The sequence below is a fragment of the Eretmochelys imbricata genome, chromosome 6, assembly GCF_965152235.1.
Source record: "Eretmochelys imbricata isolate rEreImb1 chromosome 6, rEreImb1.hap1, whole genome shotgun sequence".
Classification (NCBI taxonomy): domain Eukaryota; kingdom Metazoa; phylum Chordata; order Testudines; family Cheloniidae; genus Eretmochelys; species Eretmochelys imbricata.
The window spans coordinates 68,115,419-68,142,365 of record NC_135577.1 but is presented as its reverse complement, the minus strand read 5'-3'; the positions used below and the strand labels follow the sequence as shown (position 1 = coordinate 68,142,365).

General features: G+C 45.2%; 1 protein-coding gene across 1 annotated transcript in view; it reads right to left on the bottom strand.

The window, feature by feature from the left end:
- Window positions 1-12,995, bottom strand: part of PAPLN (papilin, proteoglycan like sulfated glycoprotein) — a 53,346-nt gene extending 40,351 nt beyond the window's left edge. Inside the window, exons 1-2 of the mRNA XM_077819977.1 lie at window positions 12,939-12,995; window positions 1-116 (exon numbers count right to left, since the gene is read on the bottom strand). Coding sequence (XP_077676103.1) covers window positions 1-116; window positions 12,939-12,995 — 173 coding nt within the window. The remainder of the gene's footprint in view (window positions 117-12,938) is intronic.
- Between the last annotated feature and the right edge of the window lie 13,952 nt (window positions 12,996-26,947).

The following is a 26,947-nucleotide window of genomic DNA, read 5'->3' as shown; positions in this document are numbered from 1 at the left end:
CTTTGTGAGTAGCAGCGCCGTTGCCGAAAGCTGATGCCCCCGCCACAGCTCCGACTGCACTCGCTCCATTCTCCCCAGCCCCCCCAGAAATCAATCTGCCGCTTCGTCTTGCGGGCCTGTGAAAACCAAACATTTAAGCGAACATGGTGAGACAGAACAAAAACAGCAAAATTGAACTAACTACAGCATGCTGTACCAAGCAAAGGTGTTACCATTCCCTCTCCCTAGCTAATGGGTAAGGAGATAGAGGAAAAGGGACAAGACCCAGGAACAAAAAGCCTTAAGTACTAGAAGAAGCATCTAGTGCCCCACCCACACACGGGATCTCAAGCCCCGAACATCTAAACTGCCATTTTATGGCCCTGCAGACCAAGTCCTGCGATCTTGAGCCAGCTGATCTGGGCCCGCCATGGCTGTGCCACAAGTCTTTTATTGCAGCATAGACATACATGCCAACTCTATTCACCTTCAATCCATTTGGCTGCCTCCTAGAAAGGATCCTAGCTCCTTCGGATGTTACCTCTCTTTCTCAACACTCTAGACCAGCGGTTCTCAAACTGTGGGTCGGGACCCCAAAGTGAGTCGCGACCCTGTTTTAATGGGGTTGCCAGGGCTGGCGTTAGACTTGCTGGGGCCTGGGGCTGAAGCCAAAAGTCTGAGCCCCACTGCTCAGAGCTGGAGCCGAAACCTGAGGGCTTCAGCCCTGGGCGGTGGGGCTCAGGTTACAGCCCTCACCCGCCCAGGGTAGATGCCCTCAAGCTTTGGTTTCGCCCTCCCAACCCAGGGGGCAGGGCTCAGGCTTCAACTTTGGCCCCCCGGCCTGGGGTAGAGGAGTTTGGTCTTCAGTCCCCATTCCCAGGGTCGTATAGTAATTTTTGTTGTCAGAAGGGGGTCGTGGTGCAATGAAATTTGAGAAACCCTGCTTTAGACACAAAGCACTACTTCCCAGATTAGACAAAAAGATATGCTGACATAGGCATCACCATCCCAGACAGATCAATGGTGCCATCTACTCCTTTATCCTGTCTCAAGGCCCGATTCTTAAGAGAAAGGCATAAAACACCCACAATGCAGCTGTCTGCAATAAGATTCCAGGGAGAGACATTTTTTCCTGACTATCCTTGCTGTGCGCATCAGCACTGATAGCCCTAATCATTTTTGTATTGTAGATGGTATAACTGAGGTATGGTGTCAAGGGAACCCACAGAGGTACTTTAGACTAAGATAAGATATTGGTACTAAGCACAATGCTACCAGTAAGAGAACATTGCCCCAGAAGGGTATAAAATAATGTAGCTGGGGGAAACCTGGCTCATCACAGTCAGCATGATCTGTACAGAGAAGGATGTGGAACTCGGGGAGGAGGGAGATATTCTGAGAAGGAATAATGATTGCAGGTATGCAAGGAGATTACTTACTATGAGATTAATTGGAAGGAAGAAAGGGGGAAAACAGTGCACCCCATGGAGAGATGGGAGTCCTGGAGCAATAATACATTCTGGATTTTGAATGGTAATTGAAAATAAGGTTTGTAACTAGGGTTGTGTGTCTGTGTCCATAGGGCTCCGTTTGAAAATCCTGTGGTTGAGAGGGGCTAAGTGTGCTGCTTGGCCAGTGAACCAATGTTGCTACCGAGAGGACGATGGAGCTGAGACAGGTATAAAAGGTTGCAACAGGAGTCAGGAGCTGTCTTTACAACCCCTCCATTTCTTTTGCATTTTAATGTTATAATTCTATCCAAAAAGCAACTGAGTTTATTTGGCAGGATTTATGAATCCAGGATGCCTTCTGCTAATGGTTACATCACTCTCAAGGGCCCAGAGCCTGGACTGCATCCAAGCTATATTGGGTACAGCTCAGGAAAGGAGGGGTGAAAAGGTGACGGTGTCTTTGGGAATATATCCAGAGCTTCCCTAAACATTCCTTGGTACTTTAAATATGAACACATATAATAGTCAAATCTTAGACTATTTACAGCCTTGCAGAAAAGAGCAGCAAAAGGCTATTAACCCCCTGTGTGTTAACTGCCACTGCAACACCTGTGCAATGAAGGCATGTGTGTTCTTGATAAAGTTGGCATTCCCCTGCACCCAGACATCTTCTTCCAGTCGCACTCTGGGAATGGTCTCCTGCTGAGGAACAAGCTGTTGCAGGCTGGCATCTCAGCATGATGACATCACTCATTGTGATTTTATGTTGTAACAGAATAGCTGTTGGGTTGGGTCGGATCAGGCTGATCCTAAGACAGTTGTTTCAGATCTCCAGTACAACTGTTGACCCAGCCATAGCTTGACCCGGCCCTTGTAAACTATCAAATTAGTCCTTCCCCAAAAAACTGGGTGTGTAAATTCCCCCTTGTCTCCTGGAGATGGCTTTTTTATTTTCTACCTATATTTCCCTGCTCGTATACGAGTCCTTGGTGTAACACCCGTAGCTGTCTCTCCTCCTCTTTCCCTCCTGTACAGAATGTTTCTCCCTTTGCTGATACAACTGTCACAGGAATCATCCCACTATATTCCTGTAACTGTTACCAAATCACACTCATGATTGTCTTGCTGCAGCATCCCCTGGAGTTCTTCCTACCTATTTCCTGTGATGCCCTAGCATTTGTAAGGATGCACTGGAAGAAGTCGTTCCTTCTCCTTGCACTTTGCTGTCCTGTTTGCGTCATACAAGCTATTTACAACCCTCTTCAACCTCTTCCACTACAAGTCTACAATCCAAATCCCTTGAGATGAATCCCTTGGTGCTGACCATCTCTCTCTTCCCAGCTACAGCATGCCTGACTCAGTGAAACTGCTCTCTCTGCATTACAGGCACTTCCATGCACTTTTCCCCTTCTAGTCAATATCTCCCTGGCCAGACCACCCATTGCTGGTGCATAGGGTCCAAAGCTGATCTCTTATTCACCAGTCTGTCTCACTCATTTGTGCATTTCCCCTCCGTCAGAAATAACCTGCTGGATGTCTGTCTCTCCTTCCCACCTCGCCATTTTAGGAATGGTCCCATCTGTGGAGTTTAGGGCCTCTCAATCTTTTAAATTATCCTCCAGACCCCTAATCCTGTCCTCTGAACTGGTATCAGTCTGTATACTCCTTCTCTCTCCTCCTACCTCCTCTGCCGTATACACGGATGAATGAAACATGCTACAGTTCTGTTGCTCTGCAGTGTTTCTCCTCTCTACCAGCTGGCTGATTCAGAAGCAGCATTAATTCACTCTGGAAACAAAGGAGCTTTCAGTCAGCAGAAAGAGGAAGAAAACATCTAGATCAAATCCTGACGCACGGCAGCTGAGAATCAGATAACTGGGACGGGGGTAGAAAGGCAGCAGCTGCCCTCAAGCCCTCCCTTAGCACATGGCCCTGTGCGATAAATATTCAGGCTTTTCTGAAACCTGCTATAAGTGTATTATTGTTTTCTTCTCTGTACACAAATGGACATCCCCAGGGGCGCTTTACATTAAGGTTTATGGGCCTGCAGAGCCCAGGAGCAACCACCGACTCAACACTACTTCGTTTAGCCACAGCGCAAAAGGGATATCTCAGCAAAAGAGCCCTTGCTGAGCAGTACAGCGACAGGGGAGTTTCCCATTCTGAGCTCGCTGTTCTCATATACTCAAAACAATACACTGGGCTTGTTTTGTGTGCATGTGTACAGACTTGCGTAAACATAGAGACATTTTATAGGTCTGTGTATTTATGACAAATACGAAATCTATTATTATAGGATCCTTATAATGAGCTGTTTCTAGATGCCATTATCCAGTTTTTGTCCCAACAGCCTTCCTTTGCTCTGCTCAGCCTCTGGTATGCTTTCATCTATTGTCAGCCATGATGACTAAACCCCTGTCCCTGCTGGACCCTCGAGCAGAATCCACAAAGTTCATTATTAGTGTACCACCCAGCTCCATTTTCCTGCCTTCAGCGACACACATCCACAGAGTTCTCTAATTTGCAATGGGTGTGCCTAGGAGAGCATGTTTTAACATGCCAGAGAAAGCAATACAGGGTACAGAACTGCCCTGTCTGATACATAAAGGCATCAGAAATACAAGCCCTGGTTAGCTCTCCTTGTTGGGCAGCTGTCCATTGGGTTAAAGCAGTAGAATGACCTATGCCCCCTTGCCAACTGTCTCCTCTGCTTGGACGTCTTGTACTCCAAGGACATGGAGGATTTTAAAGAGTCAGATTACTCAGGAGAATGGGATATTGGGGTGACATGCTCTCCGTGGTCTGTGGCAGAGTAAATGGGCTGCTGTGCTCCAGAGCCAGCACTAGGCATAAGCAGACTAAACAATTGCTTTAGGGCCCTGAGCAGCTCAAGGGGCCACCTATTAGATTTTTATTATGTTTTAGTACGGGGGAGGGGAGGCAAAATATTCCTGTTTATGGCCCCTAATGGGCTAGCACCCCCACTGCTGTGCTCTGAACCAAGTGGGTCTTTTAAAGGTCATTTCTAACTTTAGTGTAACATTTGTAACTCCTGGGTTAAGGTGTTGCTGGCCTGATTTGTGTCATCTTCTGCTTATAAAGACAACTGTGTCTAGAGTAACCAGTTAGCAGTGTAAAAGGGATGCCTCCAGCTCGCGTGAGGATTGGTACTCACCCTGCCTCTGAGAGCAATTCCAATACACACAGTGCTCTAAGGAGCCCATGAACCAATCAGGATACAAACAGAACTTATAGTACAAGGTACTGTGGGGAGGAGGTATGAAACCCAACGGGGAGGGGTAGAGAATGTTGGCAGTACCTGTGTGGTGTTGACCTTTTGGAGATTTCTCAGCTGCTCAGGGAGACGAGAGACAGATAAGTAGATAAGTAAAGAGAGATTTACTTACTCTGTGTATTTCAGACAGATAAGGTGGGTGAGGTAATATCTTTTATTGGACCAACTCCTGCTGGTAGGAGAGGAAAGCTTTCGAGCCACACACAGAACTCTTCTCTGAAAACTTCACAGAAAGCTTGTCTCTCTCACCAACAGAAATTGGTTCAGTAAAAGAGATTACCTCACCAACCTTGTCTCTCTAATGTCCTGGGAGTGACATGGCTACAACTACACTACGGATTGCAAACAGAGACAGCACTGGCAGGTATCAGGCATAAAATTCCTGTTGGAGACACAATGATTTTATAATTATAGCATCACTTTATGGCTAAGGAGGAACTTACATTCTAAGGTCTTATTTTTTAGCATTTAGGGTCCAATCCATGTCACTTGAAAGATTTTCATTGGCTTCAAAGAGCTTTGAATCAGACCCTTTAGAAGTTTCCCAAAGAACTGCACTGGGCGCTGTATTTAATCAGCCCTGTTCTCCACTAAGTTGGCAACTTTATATTGTGAGCTGCTGTTCAAAACTCCTTGGAAATTCCTCAAAAAAAATCTGTTACTTGAGCCACAGTTAGCATGTCTGGGGCTTACTGAACCCAATAATCCAATTGTTAGACTCTAAGTTGATCTGGTACAAACCTTGCTTATTTGGGTGCACAAGCTTATTTCCAAAAAAAGAGATGATGAAAAGTGCCAAAAAAAGAGATGATGAAAAGTGCCAAAAAAAGAGATGATGAAAAGTGCCTTCACATTGGAGGATTAGCTACAAGAGTCTGCACAATGTTACCTGCTGGAAGAGAAGGTATGGCTATCCACTTCAGTGATAAAAGATTAAAGTGGACTTGGTTCCCTATGTCTCATTGTCAAGTCACGTAGAACATTTGTAGCATAAAACTACAATCACACCCAGAGACTGCATAGGTCATTTCTCATATCCAGTTTGATCTTACAGTACTTTGTATTTCAAAGGGTATGTCTACACTACGGAATAAGGTCGAATTTATAGAAGTCGGTTTTTTAGAAATCGGTTTTATATATTCGAGTGTGTGTGTCCCCACAGAAAATGCTCTAAGTGCATTAAGTGCATTAACTCGGCGGAGTGCTTCCACAGTACCGAGGCTAGCGTCAACTTCCGGAGCGTTACACTGTGGATAGCTATCCCATAGTTCCTGCAGTCTCCGCTGCCCATTGGAATTCTGGGTTGAGATCCCAATGCCTGATGGGGCTAAAACATTGTCATGGGTGGTTCTGGGTACATATCGTCAGGCCCCCCTTCCCTCCCTCCCTCCGTGAAAGCAAGGGCAGACAATCGTTTCGCGCCTTTTTTCCTGAGTTACCTGTGCAGACGCCATACCACGGCAAGCATGGAGCCTGCTCAGGTAACCGTCACCGTATGTCTCCTGGGTGCTGGCAGACACGGTACGGCATTGCTACACAGTAGCAGCAACCCACTGCCTTCTGGCAGCAGACAGTGCAGTACGACTGGTAACAAAGAAAGTAACAGAACGCCACTAGCCGTCAACTACAGCCCCCAACTAAAACCTCTCCAGCGCATCATCAAGGATCTACAACCTATCCTGAAGGATGACCCCTCACTCTCACAGACCTTGGGAGACAGGCCAGTCCTCGCTTACAGACAACCTCCCCAACCTGAAGCAAATACTCACCAGCAACTACACACCACACAACAAAAACACTAACTCAGGAACCTATCCCTGCAACAAACCCCGGTGCCAACTCTGTCTGCATATCTATTCAAGGGACACCATCATAGGACCTAACCACATCAGCCACACCATCAGGGGCTCGTTCACCTGCACATCTACCAATGTGATACATGCCATCATGTGCCAGCAATGCCCCTCTGCCATGTACATTGGCCAAACCGGACAATAACAGACTTAAAAGTGGCAATTCTTCAACAACAAAATTTCAAAAACAGATTCCAATGAGAAACTGCAGAACTGGAACTAATTTGCAAACTGGACACCATTGTATTAGGCCTGAATAAAGACAAAGTGGATGGGTCACTACAAAAACTAATTTTCCGATACTCACACCTTCTTGTCAACTGTTTGAAATGGGCCACCTTGATTACATTGAACTCATTAGCATGACAAAAGTGATTTTTCCTCCCTTCTTGTCAACTGTTGAGAATAGCCCACTTCCACCTTAATTGAATTGGCTCGCTAACACCCCTCCTCACATTTGGTAAGTTAACTCCCATCTTTTCATATGGTGTGTATTTATACCTCTCTACAGTATTTTCCACTTCATGCATCTGATGAAAGCTTATGCCCACAAAAGCTTATGCCCAAATATATTTGTTAGTCTCTAAGATGCCACAAGAACTCCTCATTGTTTTTGGTGATACAGACTAACATGGCTACCACTCTGAAACCTAGTGCTGCCTGCCTGTATGTATTTCAGACAACAGCTAAATCTCTGCTCATTCTGGCCACGAGTCTCAGACACTCTGCTGAGGCTGGACCCAGGCAATCATTTCCAGTAATTCTGTCTTAACTCCTTATTATTCTTGCCTCAGAGACACAATATGTTTGTAAAGAGCTTTAAAGGAAAAAAGTGCTAAGTATCATTATTACGAATAATACAAAAGTCATCAAGGAAATGCATTCAAACAAAACAGGAACAACTAAAACAAGGTAGAGTGAACAAGGTGGTGGCAGCAGGAGAGGAAACACTAAATGGTATAGAAGTAGTGACCAGATTAAAGAACATCACATTAACCTATGCATGTAGGTGTAAATCTAGAGATACCAGTGGAAGGTAGGAATCTCCAGATTAATATACACTGGGTAGGATTTTCAGCCAGACTTCAAAACAGCCTCCTGTTGCAATTCAGAGTGGGGGCAAATATGAGTCATTAGACATCCTCTAACTACCTAAATGGCCAGATCGTATACCCCTTACAATGATGAGCAGTTACATACTGAAATAGCCTGAGTAACTTCAAAGGGACCACTTTGATGATTGGGATTGCCACCAGCATGGGTAAGGGATTTGTAATCTGGCCCAAAAGATGCAAAACATGCAGGGTGCAGTTATTTTCAGGCACAAAATTACACTTGCAAAAATGGAAGCCAGGACAAGGCCTGGCTAGAAATCAGGCCCATTATGTGCTAGACAAACCTCAGCATGATAATCAAAATCTGCATAGCCAAGAGGGAAGGATGACTCATGTGCAAGAACTTGAGAAAGTGGCTGTCATCTGAGGCTTTGTCTACAGCAGGAAAATTCACTCTAGTCTCCCGTGGCACAGCTCCACATGCAATAGAAGTGGTGGAAGCTGTTCTGTAGACAGAGCTTGGGCAGTTTTACTGTTGTGTTATCTCCCCCTGCTCTGAGTCTCAGTGATAAAAAACGCCTCAATCCTAGCCTCCACCATCACTACCATTGATCCCAACTTTCCTAGAATAGAAGCAGCATTAGGGCTTGTCTACACTGAGGCCTTTGTCTGTGTTGTCCATCTGTCTTGTCTTGTCTGACACCTAGAGCGTAAGCTCTAGGAGGCAGGGACTGTCGTCTTTGTTACTTGTCTGTACAACATCTAGCACAATGAGCCTGTATCCTGCACCTAGGCACTACTAATACAAACAACAACAGAGGAGATGCTGGCAACTGGGCTGGTCTCCTCCCTGGGTCCCCTCTATGGAACCTGGGGTCCCTCATGTGTTGGGAAGAGGAGGGAGAGATCCTGCCAGTTCTGCTTGGTACCAGCATGTTCTGGCTGGTAAGGAGGGGAGGCAAAGCCTGGGACAGCAGGTGCTGCTGAGGATGGAGCACTGGGAGAGAAACTCATATCAGCCAGCTGGTGCTGCAGGCAGACAGTTCATCTGGGGAGCTACCTTCTGCTAGCTATTGCAGGCTGCAGCTCACTCTGGCCATGAATCTCAGACACCCTGCTGAGGCTGGACCCAGACAAAATTCTCAGTTGTCGCCTATGCCAGCACCTCCCCACTCAGTTATCTGCTGCCTTCCCTGGTCTGACAGTTGATGTCATTAAAATAAAAAAGTTTGCCTACTTCAGACTAAAACCAGGAACATGAAAAGGGAGAAGAGAAGGAAAAGAGCAGCCACTAGGACACACCCTTCAAACAAATTAAAGGAGTGCTGTTCACAAGCAGGCACACACATGTAAACACACACCCCTGCCTGCAGCTCACACCAAGTTGATTTCTATATTTGCATTATCATTATTAATTTGTATCGTTTCCAAGTCCATGCTCTCGAGCCACCTCCACTGAAGGCAGTCTGTTTTGAGGCAATGTCATCACATGGAAGTGGTCCCAATCAGTGTATCCAGGCAGCACGCATCCTTTAGGGCACGCGGTTCATTGTCAGAAGGTCTTCTTCCCAAATTCCCCTCCCACCCAATGATACCTGGGAATTTCAGAAGCCAGCAGACTGTAATTTTTGTAGAAAGTTTTGTAGATTTGTGTGGGCACACGCTCAATTTTGGAACGCACTAGGCCCACTCCTACTCTCAGTCATGTCAGCGTTCAAACTCCCATTGACTTCAGTGGGAGCAGATTCAGACCCATGATGTGATTCATCAATCTCCACTCGCTGTTCTCAGAGCTGAGACAGCTGGATTTTCCACAACATTCACAGCTACTAAAAAGCCGGGGGTGGGGAGGAGGCAAAATCACTGTGTCCGCATACATCCTTTTCAGCACCCCTGCACACATCCTCCTTATGCGCTTCTCCTCATACTGTTAATCCATGAAGCCATAAGTGGTTTGCTGTCATATGCTAGCCTGTCCATGTACCCATTCAGCTGGGGAATCATAGCATTCAGCCAATGACACTGTGGGAGCAGGGCAGGGCATGTAGATTCTTTTTCAGGCACTGGTGTGGGAGGCAGGGGAAATAATTTGATTAATTTTATTGTCCATGAAAGAATTAAAGGCAAATACTGTACAGTGCAGGAAGGCACAGCACAAGCCTCTCACATATAGCTCTCCCAGAGCCCCTCCAACTCAGCTGCATCATCCCTATTATTCAATCCCTACACAGCTTTGGGAATGGACCTCTTTACTGACTTGACACCTCAATTATGTTTTCGATCTGAGCACATTGCCCACGACGCAGCGATAGTAACTCTGTAAGTTCCTATCAAGCTGACCCTCCAATGCCTCTGCTATTCCAGCTCTGGCTCCTCTCAGAGTTTTGTCAATATATCTCAGTCCTGCACTGCAATACCCCATCTCTTTCAAACCTACATTTATTCTGAGCAAAGACTGGCCAATAATATGGACATGTTGGATTTGAGACTAGGTAGGGACACACATGTCACTTATGACATATGTGAAGCATGAAAATAGGTTTCAAGAGGTAAAATATTTATTATTATTAAATTATATAGCAGCAAAAGTATGCTAGTGTTTTGGGGAGCTACCTTCTGTTAGCTAGCCCCTTCTAAAAGACTACATATAGAGAGCTTTTAATTCATTTCCTGGGTTTAGATTTCCAGCAAATGTGAAGGTAACTCCTAAAGTTCTATCCTTCTGGGACCTACCAGGAAATGTTCTAAATTTGGGCTCTTTTAGAATAGCAAAAACCCAGTGTCAGCTGGTACGGCATGGACTTTTGACCTGGGGCTTCTATAGAAGAAGAAACATTAGCAGTAACCTGATATTAGTGGTTTTATGGCCCAATGGAAGATATGTGCTTGACAGTAGTGATTAGAGGTATTTAGCCAGATGTTTTTGTCCAAGGGCCCTGGTTTGTTACTCAACCCTTGACAGAACATTGTGCATTTGTATAACACAAAATGTCAATAGCCTCCAGCAATGACAGTTGCCTATGCTCTGATTCATCAGAAAAACTTCTGTCTGTATTTCTAGACAAAAGGTTGAGAACGATTTACAACAGAAAAGTTACTGTGTCTACAATGAAGCCCACACATGATGGTTAGTTTTTTTTTCATGCTGCCATGTCACTGGACAGTCCTTTAAGCCCCTTTTGGAGTACTGTTGACTTCAGAGGTCCATACTACTCTGGCAAGGCTGAAGGGTGAATTACCTTTATACAAATACAACCATCTCACCTGACTCCTATTCTGCATGTGACTTGTTTGACAGTGAACACAAAACAACTGTTCCTGCCTCAGCAGCAGGGCTGCTCTGGGATTAGCTCCTACTACATCAGAAGAGGAGTAACAGAGCTCCACCATTTTAAAGACACAATACCTTTCATTAGAGGAAAACTGTACCTCCAGCAAAATGTTTAAGTGCACCTTCCAGTTCAGTTATTTTCAAATTCTCACTGATCTCTGTGATTGCAGGAATCACAAATGGGGGAGGGACATTTTTAATGCCACGTGAGGCAGATTAAGCGTGACATTCCCTTTATGACTATGAGGAGTTATGCCTTTAATCTGTCATGGAAGGAACTAGGAATGACCCACCTGAATGCGTTCGTGCTTCCATTCCTCTCTCGGCTATTAAAGAGCATCTCCTCACACCTTCTTAGCTGGGCAGTTCCAGCATCCAATGTGGCTCTCACACCACAGAGGCACTTAAGGACAGACTGTTAAACTTTCCGTCCTCTACAGATGCACCACCGTTTCCATCCGTTACTCTTTCTTTCAAGAGAAGTTACTGACTTTAGGACACATTGTCTAATATCAGAGACAAGCAGCGTAAAGCCATCCCCCAGAGATTCTCCCGCTTCACAGTTTCATGGAACAATGTGGTGCGTTGCTCACATGGGATGAACTTTTTTGGCTCTTTTTTGGCCAAGGGTGCTGGTTTTGAGCCAATTGTGTTAGCAGCTAGCAAGGAGAGATTGTGTAGCATACCCAACTACCTCATGGACCTTCTAATGCAATGACTAGCATGTGTGTGTACCACTATCCTCTATTGTGGGGTGGGCAAACTTTTTGGCCAAAGGGCCACATCACAGTTGCAAAACTGTATGGAGGGCCGGGAAGGGAAGGCTGTGCCTCCCCAAACAGCCCGGCCTCCGCCCCCTATCTGCCCCCTCCCACTTTCCACCCCCTGACTGCCCCCCTCAGAACCTCCGACTCATCCAACCCCCTCGTTCCTTGTCCCCTGACCACCCCCTCCCAGAACCCCCCACCCCTAACCGCCCCCCTGGGACTCTGCCCCCTATCCAACCCTCCCTGCTCCCAGTCCTGACTGCCCCGACCCCTATCCACACCCCCGCCCCCTGACAGGCCCCCCAGGACTCCCACACCTATTCAACCCCCCCACTCCCTGTCCCCTGACCACCACCCCTCAGAATGTCCACCCCATCCAACTGCTTGCTGTCCCCTGACTGCCCCCGGGGATCCTCTGCCCCTTATCAAACCCTCCCCACAGCTCCCCGCCACCTTACCACTCCGCTCAGAGCAGCAGGAGCTCACAGTCCCACTGTCTGGCCAGAGCCAGCCACACTGCTGTGCTGCCCAGCAGGAGCGGCAGGCCTTAGCACTGGTGGCACGGTGAGGTGAGGTGAGGCTGCAGAGGAGGGGCTGGGGGCTAGTCTCCCCAGCCGGGAGCTCAAGGGCCTGGCAGGACAGTCCCGCGGACTGTAGTTTGCCCACCTCTGCTCTATTGGATACTAGAAAGTCAGACTTGCTCAAGTGTAGATGATCTAGTTCCCTGCTATTGGCTGGAAGTGCAGAGCATACAATCCTTATGACAACTAACAGAGATTCTCCCTTATCTCAAGTGGCAGAGGCCTGTAGTTTTGGAGCAGAAGGTTCACAGTTCTAGCTCCACTGATGACAACCATTAGGTCTAGGTGGCATACCTCATGATTGTCTAGTTCCATGTAGCCACAGAATCACTATCAATGACTTACTATTAAAACTGCCAGTATAGACTTTCTAACATATATACCTCAGTGTGTGTGGTGACTGGGCCCCAATACCTTGGTGGAGACGTGGAGGACAGATACAACATCAAGTGTATGTCAGTCAAGTATTAACTTTTTCAAGTGCATGTATGTAGTCATTTTCAAACAGGACACCCATTACCCTAAGTTCTCTACAAACACTTTGGCTGCCAAAGCTGAAACCCTCTACTCCAAGTTTCATGCCATCCCTGGTAACAGCCACTCTTGAGAAAAGGTGCTTAACTTACTGAAGATGCAGGAAGTGGCATCATTGTTAGCGTGAGCAGGAGGAACAAGTTCTTCATCGTCCTCTGTGGAATAAAGAGAACATTGATCAGAACTGCTGGTTTCTTGCTCCTTCATGGCTAGAACTCTCTGTGGAGCACAGGTCAGGGACGGAAGGGGGCAAGCTGGTCTGGTGGGAGATCTGATGGAAGGGACTATGGAGTGAAATAGAGATTTAACAGGAAAAGATGATGGACTGAAACCAAAGGCAAGGAACAAGGAACAAAGGTAGTTTGTCACTATGTATCCCAGGCAAATCAAGGCAACTGTGAAGACTGAAATTATCCTCCACAGCAAGCCAGCATGTAATTACTGATCCCCAGCATTTCTCCTAAGCTTGCCTTTGGCATAATGAGAACACCATCACAGGGCATGGAGGGGAGGGGAGAGGGAGAGACATGCTGTTTCTTGTCCTCCCACCCACCCATTTATGCATACAACATACCTTTTAAAAAAAAAACAAAAAAAACCCTATGTATTTAAAATAATAATGTTCTGACTTCAGCCAATCAAAACCAGGAAATTCGCATGTTAAAGATTCTTTCTGCATCTGACTCACCCTGTTTGAGTTGGAGGAGTTTCAGGAGCAGGGTCTTAGAATACAGGAGGTGATCTTGCATGTCTAAAATCTTCAAATTTGGCATCTAAAATCCATATTTAGGCATCTAAAGATCTAGCCTGATTTTGGAGAGGTGCTTACCACCTGCAGCTGCCTTTGAAGTAAATGGAAATGGTCAGGTGCCTACATTTATTTAGATGCCTAATATGGAATCAGGTGTCTAGCTTTAGGCACCCAAGTTTAAAAGAATGTGCCCCATATGAGCAGCACCAAGATACAAGAGTTTGAATGAAGGGCTGAATATGGAAAGTTTAGAGGGAACATTGCTACAGCAGGATCAAACACCTGACTAGATGAGATATATTGTCAGGTGTGGGCTCCTTAGCAAGGTGTCCAATATTTAAGATGCTCAAGCTGCATGAGTATCATTTGCCAAGCCCATCCAGCAGTGCCTCTGGCCTATAGGGCTCCAGAGTCACCGGGCTTGCTGGCATTAACACAGTCAGCAAGTAAATACAGCTCACATGCTGTTCCTGCCTCCAGGTTTCCTCAGAGACATTGCTTAGTAGTGAGGACAGTATGGGGTCTCTTCACCATTCCAGCACCATTCCTACTATGTCAGCTTATATTTCTCAGAACAAACTTCCTCTTTTGAGCATTAATGCCATTTCATTCCTTCGAACTGCTCTGCCCCACTGTGCCCACAATAGCCATGACAAGGCTCATTCCAGCCACCGGGGATTGTCAGCAGTGCTCAAATTTTAGGAGGAATGGGCGGGGGGGGGGGGGGGAGAGAGAGAAATCAACCCCTAAAAGTAGTAAGGTGGCGATCTCACTTCTGTCTAATGGCCCTCTTACTTCTCACTGCTGTTTAAATAAAATCAAGGCACTTGACATTCAGGGCCCCCCTACTTTTTTCTCCAAAAGTCAATCACTGATTGTCATAATCCAAGGATGCCTTGGTCAAGCCATCTTTTCTCTTCATCAGCCCCAGGAAGTAAAGGTGACATAGGAGCTGCTACATGGGTTCAATGCCTCCAAAGCATCTCTTCCTTCTCAAGCACAGACATGGACCTAAACCATAATTTTTAGCCTGTCATTTTAATACTCTGTCCCTTTAATATTAATACTTAATACACACGATTAGTTCCAAGCTCCCAGTTGGCTGAGATGCAGAATTTATAATATTATTGAGAACAGTGTTGATATTTAATAATTATCATCAAGACTAAAACCTTTCCTGCAGGAAAGTATCAAGTCAAGAAAAAGACACCTGAAAGTAAGGCTGTCTAGAGTAGCATCTTTTTTTCTAGATGCTCCCAAAGTTGCTTTGAAACAGGAAGCTGCTGTTCTGGGAATTTCACAGCTGCTGCAAAACTTCCATGGTGCCATGTCTTGCGTCTGGGGAGAATCTCACTGCTCTTAGCACTGACACATAGCAGACAAAATAACATACTACAATGCATTGAAAATATGCACATGGGTTCTGGTAATGCCCACTATCCCTGTATACTGGGGCAGAAAGGTTTACTCTTTAATGTTTCTTCCATGGGCCTTAGAACTACAAAGTCCCTGCAGGAATCCAGTTATACAAAATTCCCAGGGCAAAATAATAGAGTAGAGGGGAGAGGAAACAGAGAAAACAAGCATGAGATCTCTCTTGAGAAGCTAACTATGTAGATCATGAGAAAATGGAACTTCATGGGGTTTTTTTAGATGGACTTCAGTGGGCTTGAATCAGGCCCCTAGTTCTTCCTCTGAGACCAGTGGAGGATTATGCACGACTGTATATGAGAATCTGTCAAGTGTTCTCTATTCACTTTTTCACATTCTTAAAATCTAGGGAGAAATGGCCTTGACATTCTCCTAGGAGAGATAATTTTGATGTCCCCATCCCAACCAATCTACTGACTTCTGGCTGGAGAGGTGGAACAGGTGCACAAGGCTCTCTTTACTCAAGTGAATCCTGTACAGTGAGCAACCCTGAAATAGGACTCAGGTCTTGTGTGAAAAGAGCCACAACAAAACTTGTTTTTCTAATACCTCCCTCAATTGAAATGTTCAGGAAAGACCATGTGTCCATGCTCCCGACCAGGACTTTGGAACAACCAGAGTCAGGACAGTCACTGAATAATCCCAGGGCTCCAAAGAAACCAGACTCTGCATGCTGGGACAGGACACTGTGTGAGTTTCAGTTAATTCCAGTGATATACCTAACATGCCTGACAGATTCAGTAAACTTATTTGTTCTGTCTTTTAACACTGAGTCTTACTGTAAGAATTAAAAGCTCCTACTGACCAGGGTCACAGTAGCAGCTCTGTTCATTTCCCATTTCTCCTTGCATTGGGAGTGTGGAGTGGAGTTTTGCTGCATGTGGGCTGTGAACTGAAGCTATGGGAAATGACTGGCCCAATGCTGCTGCCTTGTGTGCCTCTTGTCCCATTATAACTCATTACACCTTTCCTTATGGTTCAAAAAACACTCCCTTTTCATTCTGTGCTGGAACTGCATGGCCTCTCCTTCCCCCTCCCTCCATCCAAGATGCAACAGCAGAATGTGAAACAGCTGCTGGGACACTCCCTATATGAACATTTCTGCCACAGGGCTGAATCCTGGTCACATTAGGAACAGGGATAAGAGGAATAAGTTCAGCATAAATAAGCAGCCTGAACCTTTGCCCAGAATTAGAGAAGGGCCTGGCCAAAACCTCAGCTCTGAACATTGCTGAAGGTTGGGAAGAATCCAAACTTTGTGGCTATCTTTGAAACGAACACCTCAGAGTAGACTGGTGAAGGGGATGAACTAATGCTTTGGATCCAATCACTTAAACTTGGTTGAAGTTTGGGTCCAGAGCCAAAGACTTTCTTGCTCTGTAATGGACCAAACCAACACTCCAGAACCAAGCACCTTAAATGTTGGACAAGATCTGATCTGGGTGTGAATTTAGCAGCTCAGACCACCTGTCTCTGTCCCGAGAACTCAAACTGAGCCCCAACCTGAACCTTTTTGAGATTTGAAAGGGTGGGCCTGGAAGCAGAAGTGCCAGAATACTAAGAGGGGCTGCTTGGTTTGAATCCAACCTGGCCAGAACGAGATCCCACCAATTTTGTGAGAGGTAGCACTGGTGAAATTTGCAGCCCAGCTGTGCAGTCCCAAGAGGCTGGGATAAGCATCCAGACTCTCAGGTTTAACACTGAACTCACCCAACACTGAAGATTTTGAGGTTCACCCATTACTAGCAATTAGGAGGCCTGGAAAGAGCTGATAGCCTGCACTGTAGCAGTACCTCCACCGTAGCTTTGACTACACCAGGGGAACACTGTGGCAATGGAAACTAGAAACTCAGTGAATCTCATTTCATTGCAAACTCCAAACTCAGACCAGGCTCAGTAAGGCTCGCACCTTTCAGCGAGCTTGGGTCTATGTTCTGACACAGCCTCGGTCCAACTTATAGCTTCATGTGAAATCCTGGGCACCTTTACCCAGCTCTATGGGTGTCTGCCTAAACAGCTTGTGCAAAAGTCATATCTGCATTTGCAAATGAGGCCATGGAAGCTCAGGATGAGTCACTGCACACCATGCCCTTTTGGTCATGAGGAAATGGCTGATACGATTTAGGCAGCTGCTTTTCAAAATGGTTTACCCATCTCTCTCTCTCTTTTTAAACTATATCTTTTCACAAAATCATTGGACAGATAGCAATGCCTGGTTTACATGCTAAAAGTCCAAACAAGAGCAACAAAAATGATTAAAGGTCTAGAAAACATGATCTATGAGGGAAGATTGAAAAAATTTGGTTTAGTCTGGAAAAGAGAAGACTGAGTGGGGATATGATAATAGTTTTCAAGTACGTAAAAGGTTGTTATAAGGAGGAGGGAGAAAAATTGTTCTCCTAAACTTCTAAAGATAGGAAAAGAAGCAATGGGCTTAAATTGCAGCAAGGGAGGTTTAGGTTGGACATTAAGAAAAACTTCCTAACTGTCAGGGTAGTTAAGCACTGGAATAAATTGCCTAGGGAGGTTGTGGAATCTCCATCATTGGAGATTTTTAAGAGCAGATAGACAAATACCTGTCAGGAATGGTCTAGATAATACTTAGTCTTGGCATGAGGCAAGAGACCGGACTAGATGACCTCTCAAGGTCCCTTGCAGTCCTAAAATTCTATGCCAGGACAGATCTTCTGGGAAGTCCAGAAGAAAAAGAAAAGAAAAAAAAAATCCCAAGAAACATACCAACTAACCAATCAGAAAGGGAGTTTTAAAATTATGGAGCTTGATTCTTAAACTGGTTTAGTCATAGCTGAAAGTTTACATGAACAGAGAATCTGGCCCATGATGTTTTAAAAAAAGTTTATTTTCTTAAAATGTTCCTAACTTTTGTTTTGCACACCATATCCCCAAAATGGCTCAACTCCATGGGTTTTGTTTTTTTTTTTGGTTTGCTGGCCATGCCAGGGAGAATCAGGTAACTTTTTTAGGGTTTGTGGAGGGATTAGCATAGGAATTAGAGATTTAACATGAAGAGCGTGAAATGGGGTAAGCACGTCCTATACAGAGGTAGGCAACTAGGGGCTCACTGGAGCAGCGATATAAAGAGGCTGGGAGAAGCCATATGAGGGTTAGCTCTCCCCTGGCTGGAAACAGGGTCGGGAAGGTCTGAGGACCAAGCCAGGAAGCATAGAGAAACTGATCCTTTGCCTTAGACAGGAGGATTAAACTGGGTCCAAGAGACTTCTTAACTTAATCGCTGTTTCTTTTCTCCCCTGCCTGAAGCAAACTGTCTTTTATTTGAAATTTCTATCTCTGTTTTTCACCAAGCCAAAGCAAGCCCTGGTCCTGACTCCCTTTGAGCCAAGGTGGAAAAATACTCTGTATAGAAAATGAGCAAGCAAGTGTGTGTTAAAATGGTTGTATTGTGTTTCCCTTCCCACTCTCCTGTTACCTGCAGCTAAGGCCTGGGACACACTCAGACAGAGCTACGTTTAAAATTTTAAAATGTCTGTACATATAAACTGGCTGGAAATGCTAGGAGACAATGGAGGGATGGAGCACGACTAGGAGACCAGAGGGCAAACAGTGGTGCGACTTGGTGCTTGAGAAAGGTTTACATGGCAGTGGGGAACTGGCTGGATCCCCTAACTCTTCATTTCCATACTCGTTAATGTTTGACCTTTTGTAAAAAGGTGCAGGATTCTAAGAAAGTAATTTTATTTTTGTATTAGTCATCACTGAAACACGCTTTCAGCCTTAACTTTTTTCTTAAATGAAGTTGTTACATTTTTAGATTTGAGGTGAATTCTGAACTTAAAATAAGATACAGACGATAGCAGCAACAGGGAGAGCACTCTCTTACTTCATGGTTAAGCGCAGGTGCTTTGTAAGTTTCCCCTGCACAGCTGTCAACATACTTTAATTTCAACCTGCAGCATTGCCTGCTATTCCAATCGGGAACCCATGCAGCTCTGCCAACACACCTCAATCCTGACCTGCAGCACCTCATGCTATTCCAGCCCTATCCACCCCTACAGATCTGCCAATGCACTTCAGTTGTGATCTGAACCATGCCTGGCAATTCCAGACCTGTGAGTAAAGCTACGTTTGTGGTTTTGTATTAAGGACTAAACCAAGACACCCATACAAGCTTCTGACCCAATCAGTACTGAGGTCTCCAGTCACTACCCCATCACTTTGACACCTAAATCCCCTGTAATTTGGGAGGGAGAGATGGTGAGATCTGGGGCACTGTTCACAATAGACATATGATTATATCTAGATCACTGATAGGGCCCACCCAAGCTGGCCACATTATCACAAGAGAATCTTACAACAATGCCAAGCTTAGCAGAACTTCAGGAGAATCGATCAAGAGTAACTCATGGCAGACACTGTTGGACCTGAGAGTCAGGAACAGGCGTGGACAGGCAGACAAAAAGCTTGTTTCAATCCCACCACGTAGGCACTATGAAAAGAGCAACTGAAAAACCATCAGCTACAACAGTGATGTCAGATTCTGGCACCTCCTGACCAAGGGGATTCCACAGTGAGGCTTCACCTGCACACACCCACAAGGGGTGGGATGGCAAAGCGAGATGAGGCTATGTCTTTGCAGAAATTGCACATCTGTGGCTTTCCTACCCCATGAAATGCACGGTACAGTCATATTAGTGATGTAGATGGAACACATTTGTAGGTATGCCTTGTGCATCAGAGAAGAGGTAGTGGTTGTCCCAGCCTGTAATGTTCCATTACAAGGAAAAATACAATATTTCATGAGGCTAGTAATAGGCAGACAATAAGGGATCTGTTCAGGTTTAGCCCTGTGCAACAAGCCTTCCAGAGTTAAGGTTGCAATCAGGGTTCCATTACAAATTTCTTCAAAAAAATAAAGATGTAATTGTAACTTGTAATTTAGTAATCTCACTGACTAAACATGTTGATTAAGTCTCTATTACATTCCCCCATATAAAATTTTAGACAGCTACAAGCCACAATAGAATAAACCTACAGAAAATACATGACAAGAATTAAAATTAAAAAAGTCTAAGCATTAAAAGGAATGAAAAAGACTAGCTAAGGATTTACATTCATATTCTAATACTGCTTTGGGTCATTAATTTGGGGTTTGGATAGATTAGGAAAATGAGTGGGGTTTTAAAAGTTTTAGCTAACGTGTATTAACTAACATGATTTTAAACACTAGCACTGAATGTAGACAAAGACAGTGATGTTTAAAAACTCGTTATCTGCTCTGGTTAACACACGTAACTTTGGGAAACTTCTTAAGAACCTAACTAGAGTCTAGATGCTGGGTAATTACCTCCAATTAAACTATTCCTCCCTCCTCAACAACAACAACAAAAGACAATTTTCTCAACCATACAAGTATTGTAATAGTCCAAGTGTAAACGTAAAAATAATCTGAACTGTTTTCTTTCTCTCTTTGTGCCTGTGGGGCCCGAGTCTTCTCTCCCTTAGTGGTGTAAATCAGAAGTATGTCTGAGGAAGTGATGGAGTTACACCAGTTTTATATTGCTGTGTAATTGGCAGGAGACTAAAGCTAGCAGAACTGAAAAATCCTTTTGACTCCACTAAAAAAAGTTAAGAGGCCATACCTGCGCTAGGAGAAACAGAGCTTCCGTCTCCAGGGCTGCCAGCCCGGCATATTTCAGCAGTTGCTAAAAATTACCTTTAAAAAAATAGCTTTATGAATGTGCGATCACTCCTGGCACTGCAGTGTGATATGAAAGGAAGCGCATATGGGACTGTGTGATCAGAGAAAAATGATAACTGTGTCATCTAAAAATAAACCTGCTGTTTGTTCCGCAAAGACCCATCACTGTGCTTCCCTAGTAGCAGCCAGAGCACAGCAGTCACTGCTCTAATAACTAAGTAGCAAAATAAACAATTCATGGGTGGTACAGTTTTTCCAGACATCATCATACATTTGCATGTTGAGTGTGTTTGTGCATTTGCGTGAGCGAGCAGGAACACATGGCGTCACGCAAGCACATGTGTAGTTAATCATTCAGTTCCATTCATATATGCCCCTCTTCAGAAACCAGAGATGCCTTTTAGTCACTGTCAGAAACAGGATACTGGATTTAGATGGACTATTGGTCTGATCCTAATGGAGTCAAATAAGAGACAACCTTGGGTGGATATACACACAATGAGCTCCTGCAGAGCAAAGATTACAATGGGAGATGGCTCTATTATCCTCACAGAACAGTGGGTAAATTCCTCAGGATTAAGGGACACCTTTAAGGATTTACGAATGTATGTACTGGATCAGACCAGTGGTCCATCTAGCATCAGTATCCTGCCATTAACCATAACCAATATTGGATGCTTCAAAGGAATCCATGTCTACACTGCAATAAAAGACCCACAGCTGCCAACTGACTCGGGCCCACAGGACTTGGGCCAGGAGCACCGGAACCTGCATAGAAGTGAGCTGACCACCAGTGCCAGAACCATGCCCCCATCCCTGCTCCTCCTCTTCCCCGAAAGGTCCCTCCCCCTACTCCTCCCTTTTCCCCCAAGGCCCCACTCCCTAGGCAGGCTGGATAACCGGAGCCAGGCCATGGTAAGAGCTGCCCAGGGAGCCTGTGCCACTGTGGGGAGCCCCAGATCCTCCACCTGCTCTGGACAGGGAGCTGGAGAGCAGCCCCCAGCCCATGTCCCTGCCCCCTGGTGCACACCACACAAGGCAGGTGGAGGGTCTGGGGCTCTCCACAGCAGCCTGGGTTCCCTGGGCAGCTCTTAACAGCCCGGCTTCAGCTTCTGGCCTGGCCAGGGTCAGAGCCTCAGGAAAGAGGAGGAGCAGGGTCGGGGCCCCATAGTGGGGGGACTAAGGCCCACCTCAGGCCCCGCACCAGGAAGAGGCAGGCAGCGCTAGCAGGGGCTGCACTTTGTGGCAGGGGAGCTGATCACCTTTTCAGCTCCCCTGCTGCAAAACGCAGCCTCTGCCAGGCCTGCCTGAGGCTACTACACCCATGTTAAAAAGTGGATCCAATGAAGTGGGCTGTAGCCCACGAAAACTTATGCTCCAATAAATTTGTTAGTCTCTAAGGTGCCACAAGTACTCCTGTTCTTTTTGTGGATACAGACCAACATGGCTGCTCCTCTGAAACCTGTTAAAAAGTGGGAGGGCCATGGCCCCCCTGCACACACACCCTGGTTCCGGTGCCCTTGGCTTGAGTCACAGGGCTATAACATTGCAGCGAAGCCATTCAGGCTCATGCTGGAGCAGTATTGTGTCTCTGGGAGAAAAATTATTCCTCCTGATCCCAAATGGTGATGAACCTATAGCCTAAAAGGAGAGGACTGATAATGCTCATAATCCCATCCTAGGTACTATAATGCCAGATGCTATTCTTATTCACAGAAACAGCTCATTCTCTTATGAGACTTACTATTTGCACATGCTGTGCTCTGAAGAATCACAAGGCACAGACTTGGTTTCTTTAACGAAGTGTTTATCATTTTACAGATAGACTTTAAAGAGTGAGATAACCATCAGCAGCCTAAGGAGTAAACCCTTCAAGACAGGGATTCTCTCTTTTTTATGTTTGTACAGCACCCAGAACAATAGGGCCTCAATCCAGATTGGAGCCTTTGGGCAATACCATAATTAAAGTGTTGTTAATAATAATAAAAAAATTCCCAAGTTTCTCTACAGAGCAGCTGGGTCTCTAGACAAAACACAAGGCAGCACCAAGGTATCACCTTTCCTAGCACATCATGCAAATTGGAACACAGCTACTCACATGCACTCCAGCTGAGTCCACGTGCATATCTTGTGAGATAACTAACCCCTTAATGACTAGATGAACTGACACTGCAGAACACTTACATCACACTTGATAAACACCTGGACTCAAAAAGGGGTGAGCCAAAACCAGAAACAGACTGCATCAGAAGGCAACTAGCTTATAAAACACCACCATTGCAGGTTATCCATTCTCTAACTTCTGTCTGATGCTGCATCCCAGCCTCAGAGTTGCCATCCTTCTGTTTAGAGAGAGACATTCATTTACAGCTTATTTTTAAAAGCAAACAAATTCAAATGTTTTTTTAAACTATTAAGGAGAGAGAGAATACGGAGAGACCTAGCAACAAAATTTTGCACCCCTGCTTGACATTTGCCACAAATCATTTGGAGTTCTGTCTCACAGGTTACATTTACAGGGGATGTCTTACTAGCCAAGCCTTAGGTGTGTAGCTTCTATGGGATCAGAGTCTCCAATATCAGCGGGTCAACTCAGGCCTTTATCCATCTAATGTAAGTACATCAGGTTCCACACAATTTACTGTGTGGATGCAGTATGACCTTACGGGGTCATTGTAAAGGCAAATTTGGCCTCAAAGTTGTTTTTGTTGTTGGCTTTTTTTTTTTTTTGGGGGGGGGGGGGGGGAGGGGGACAAACGACACAGGACACTTACAAAACTGAAGAATCTGAGAATGAAAGTGACTTAAAAAAAAAGTGAAACTAACATATCTTCATTGTTCAACCAGAGAGAGATAATAAAGTAAACACAGAACATCTATAGTGGAAATTTTAATTTAATTTTTGAAAATTTTCATTTTAATCTGTTTTAGTAATGTAGGTAAAGCAATTTATCTTTTTAAATGATGTTTAAGTTACTATCCCTTTAAAAACCATGGCCCTATAAGTTTTGGTAGGCATTAAAAATCCCCCAGCACTTTCTATAAGAGCAGTGTGTTTGTCCTGCTATCTCTGGACAACACTGCCTACCACACACACACTGTTGTACAGTGGGCTGTGCTCTTGCTTGCTGACCTCCACCCCAGAAATAGCTGCATTTTACTGGACCTGTGTCTATACCATTTATGAAACATTCCAGGATCAAAAAGCATTACAGAAAGAGAGGGGATCACATCTATCAAAGTACAGAGAGGAATGGGAGTATGAGTCCCAAAGCTGTCTACACACAATCTTGCTGAATGGCTCTGCACTGGTGCAATGTAGAAATGGGGAGCGTACAACCTAAATGTAGTGCAAAAGTTTCCAAGATCACTGAGTACAGAGGTACAAATCCTTTTAATCAAGCTTTACAAACAGACCCACCTAGCCTTTGTCCCCCTCCCCGTGCTCCTATACCAAGTCTAGTACCTCCTGATCTTGGGAACTCCTTGCTGGACAGCCATGAGGGTTTTCTGAGCTGTGTAAGTCCTTTAAAGCAGCTGGCCCTTCCCCAGGGAATACCATGGCACTTTGCAAATCCTATGCCTTTAGATTTAGCACAGCACTTGTCACAACAATAGCCATCCTTTTACCATCTCTTTCTCAGAGTGAGCTTCCAAAGTAGCCTTCTCAGCTGACATGTTCACTTGCTTAGCAACAGGAAAACCACAAAAGATGTCAGCGTGGGGCCTGATCCTGCAAACCCTGCCTTGAGAAGAGGTCTGCAGGATCAGGTGTAAGTTCTGAACAGGTGAAATAGGTGTGTAATGATCAGGATAGAGAGACACTTCCTCTGGAAGTAGGCAGGTGCTCCTTCAATCCACACAGCTGTCTCCCATAGTAATGGTTATTTGAGTATTAATTACCAATAGGCACAGGAATCCACTGGCACCAATACAAGCCCTGCTAAACTTATATTGCTTTCTACACTCATGCTGGCAGGATCTATTTAGGCACCTAGCCCCTAGGCTCATCCAACATTAACTGATACCTCTTCCCTCTCCCCCGAGAATGTTAGTAATGGCTGTTTGATTATATTAGCCCCTGGACTAATTAACCTGGGAGTGTGAAGCAGCAGGGATTAACATTCACTGAATATATGGGTGCCTTCTCCTTCCCTCTCTGCCAGGAAATCTGATTTTGCAATCACAGGACTCCATTCAGCAAACATCTCTCTTGCCCTTTAAACTGTAGCCAGGCTGATAAAAAGTAGTTGGAAATAAAAAGCCATAAATGGCAAAGGAAAGACAAATAGACAAGTGGTAAATGAGATGAAGAGGAGAGGAAAGAAGCGACCCATAATGCAAAACTAACTCTTACCTTCTGCATCAGTTTGTTTGAAGGTGAGTGTAAGGTTTAGAGGCACTAAAGCCACCCTGTAGCCCAGCTGTGTGTCCACTTCCCCACTTCTGTAGCTTAATCAGTGGCTCCAACACTCTCCTCTCCCCAGCTTCTGTTTGGTTACTAATCCTTACTGCACAGGAAAAGGAGAGTTGGATTTCATTTAACCCCTTGAGCCTCAAAGTTTCTTCATGAGTTTCCTGTTTTGCTTTAGAAAGCCAGAGTTGTAGCCGTGCACACATGGAAGAGCCTGATTTGGGATGATTTCCAGTTCCCTTTGAATGTGTGCGTGCTTTAATTGAAAATTGTGCTGCAAGTTATTGCCTGGGTGGAGCCCTTCATAACTAGTTTTACTGTAGCTGCCGGCAGCATTTCAAGAGACAGATACAGTAATTCCTAGTTCCATTTACTGTTCCTCATTTTCAATAAATTCCCAAGTCTAAATAACAAAATATTGAATTTAATCACATTTCCTTTGAAACTACAGGTGGGCCAGAACCACAAGTCATCAGCCAGGCATCCCCCAGACTGTGGGAAATTTGAATCCAAATCCAGTTCACAGCTGGCCCCATATCTATGACGGGCTTAACCAGACCCTCAGATCTAAAGGTCCAAGCATTTTGGAGGAGTTAGGCTATATCCAGAGATGAATATTGCAGCTCGGGTCCATCTCTATTTGAGATGCTCTTTTCTCCTTTAACATGCACCATGTAGTTCACATCCCTTGTGAAAAACCAGCAGGGAGAACAATTTAGCAACAGTAAAAAGTGCTCAGGAGGAAAGAAGCTGACAGAATGCCAGTGTAGCTAATGGAGGACAGTGAGTTCTTGCTCATAGTTCGTAGAACATCAGGGTTGGAAGGGACCTCAGGAGGTCATCTAGTCCAACTCCCTGCTCAAAGCAGGACCAATCCCCAACTAAATCATTCCAGCCAGGGCTTTGTCAAGCCCAGGCCTTAAAAACCTCTAAGGAAGGAGATTCCACCACCTCCCTAGGTAACGCATTCCAGGGCTTCATCACCCTCCTAGTGAAAAAGCTTTTCCTAATATCCAACCTAAACCTCCCCCACTGCAACTTGAGACCATTACTCCTTGTTCTGTCATCAGCGCCCACTGAGAACAGTCTAGATCCATCCTCTTTGGAACCCCCTTTCAGGTAGTTGAAAGCAGCTATCAAATCCCCGCTCATTCTTCTCTTCCGCAGACTAAACAATCCCAGTTCCCTCAGCCTCTCCTCATAAGTCATGTGTTCCAGTCCCCTAATCATTTTTGTTGCCCTCCACTGGACGTTTTCCAATTTTTCCACATCCTTCTTGTAGTGTGGGGCCCAAAACTGGACACAGTACTCCAGATGAGGCCTCACCAATGTCGAATAGAGGGGAACGATCACGTCCCTCGGTCTGCTAGCAATGCTCCTACTTATACATCCCAAAAGGCCATTGGCCTTCTTGGCAACAAGGGCACACTGTTGACTCATATCCAGCTTCTCATCCACTGTAACCCCTAGGTCCTTTTCTGCAGAACTGCTGCCGAGCCATTCGGTCCCTAGTCTGTAGCGGTGCATGGGATTCTTCTGTGATAAGTGCAGGACTCTGCACTTTTCCTTGTTGAACCTCATCAGATTTCTTTTGGCCCAACCCTCTAATTTGTATCCTATTCTTACCCTCTGGAATGTCTACCTCTCCTCCCAGTTTAGTGTCGTCTGCAAACTTGCTGAGAGTACAATCACACACCATCCTCCAGATCATTAATAAAGATATTGAACAAAACCGGCCCGAGGACTGACCCTTGGGGCACTCCACTTGATACTGGCTGCCAACTAGACATGGAATCATTGATCACTACCTGTTGAGCCCAGCAATCTA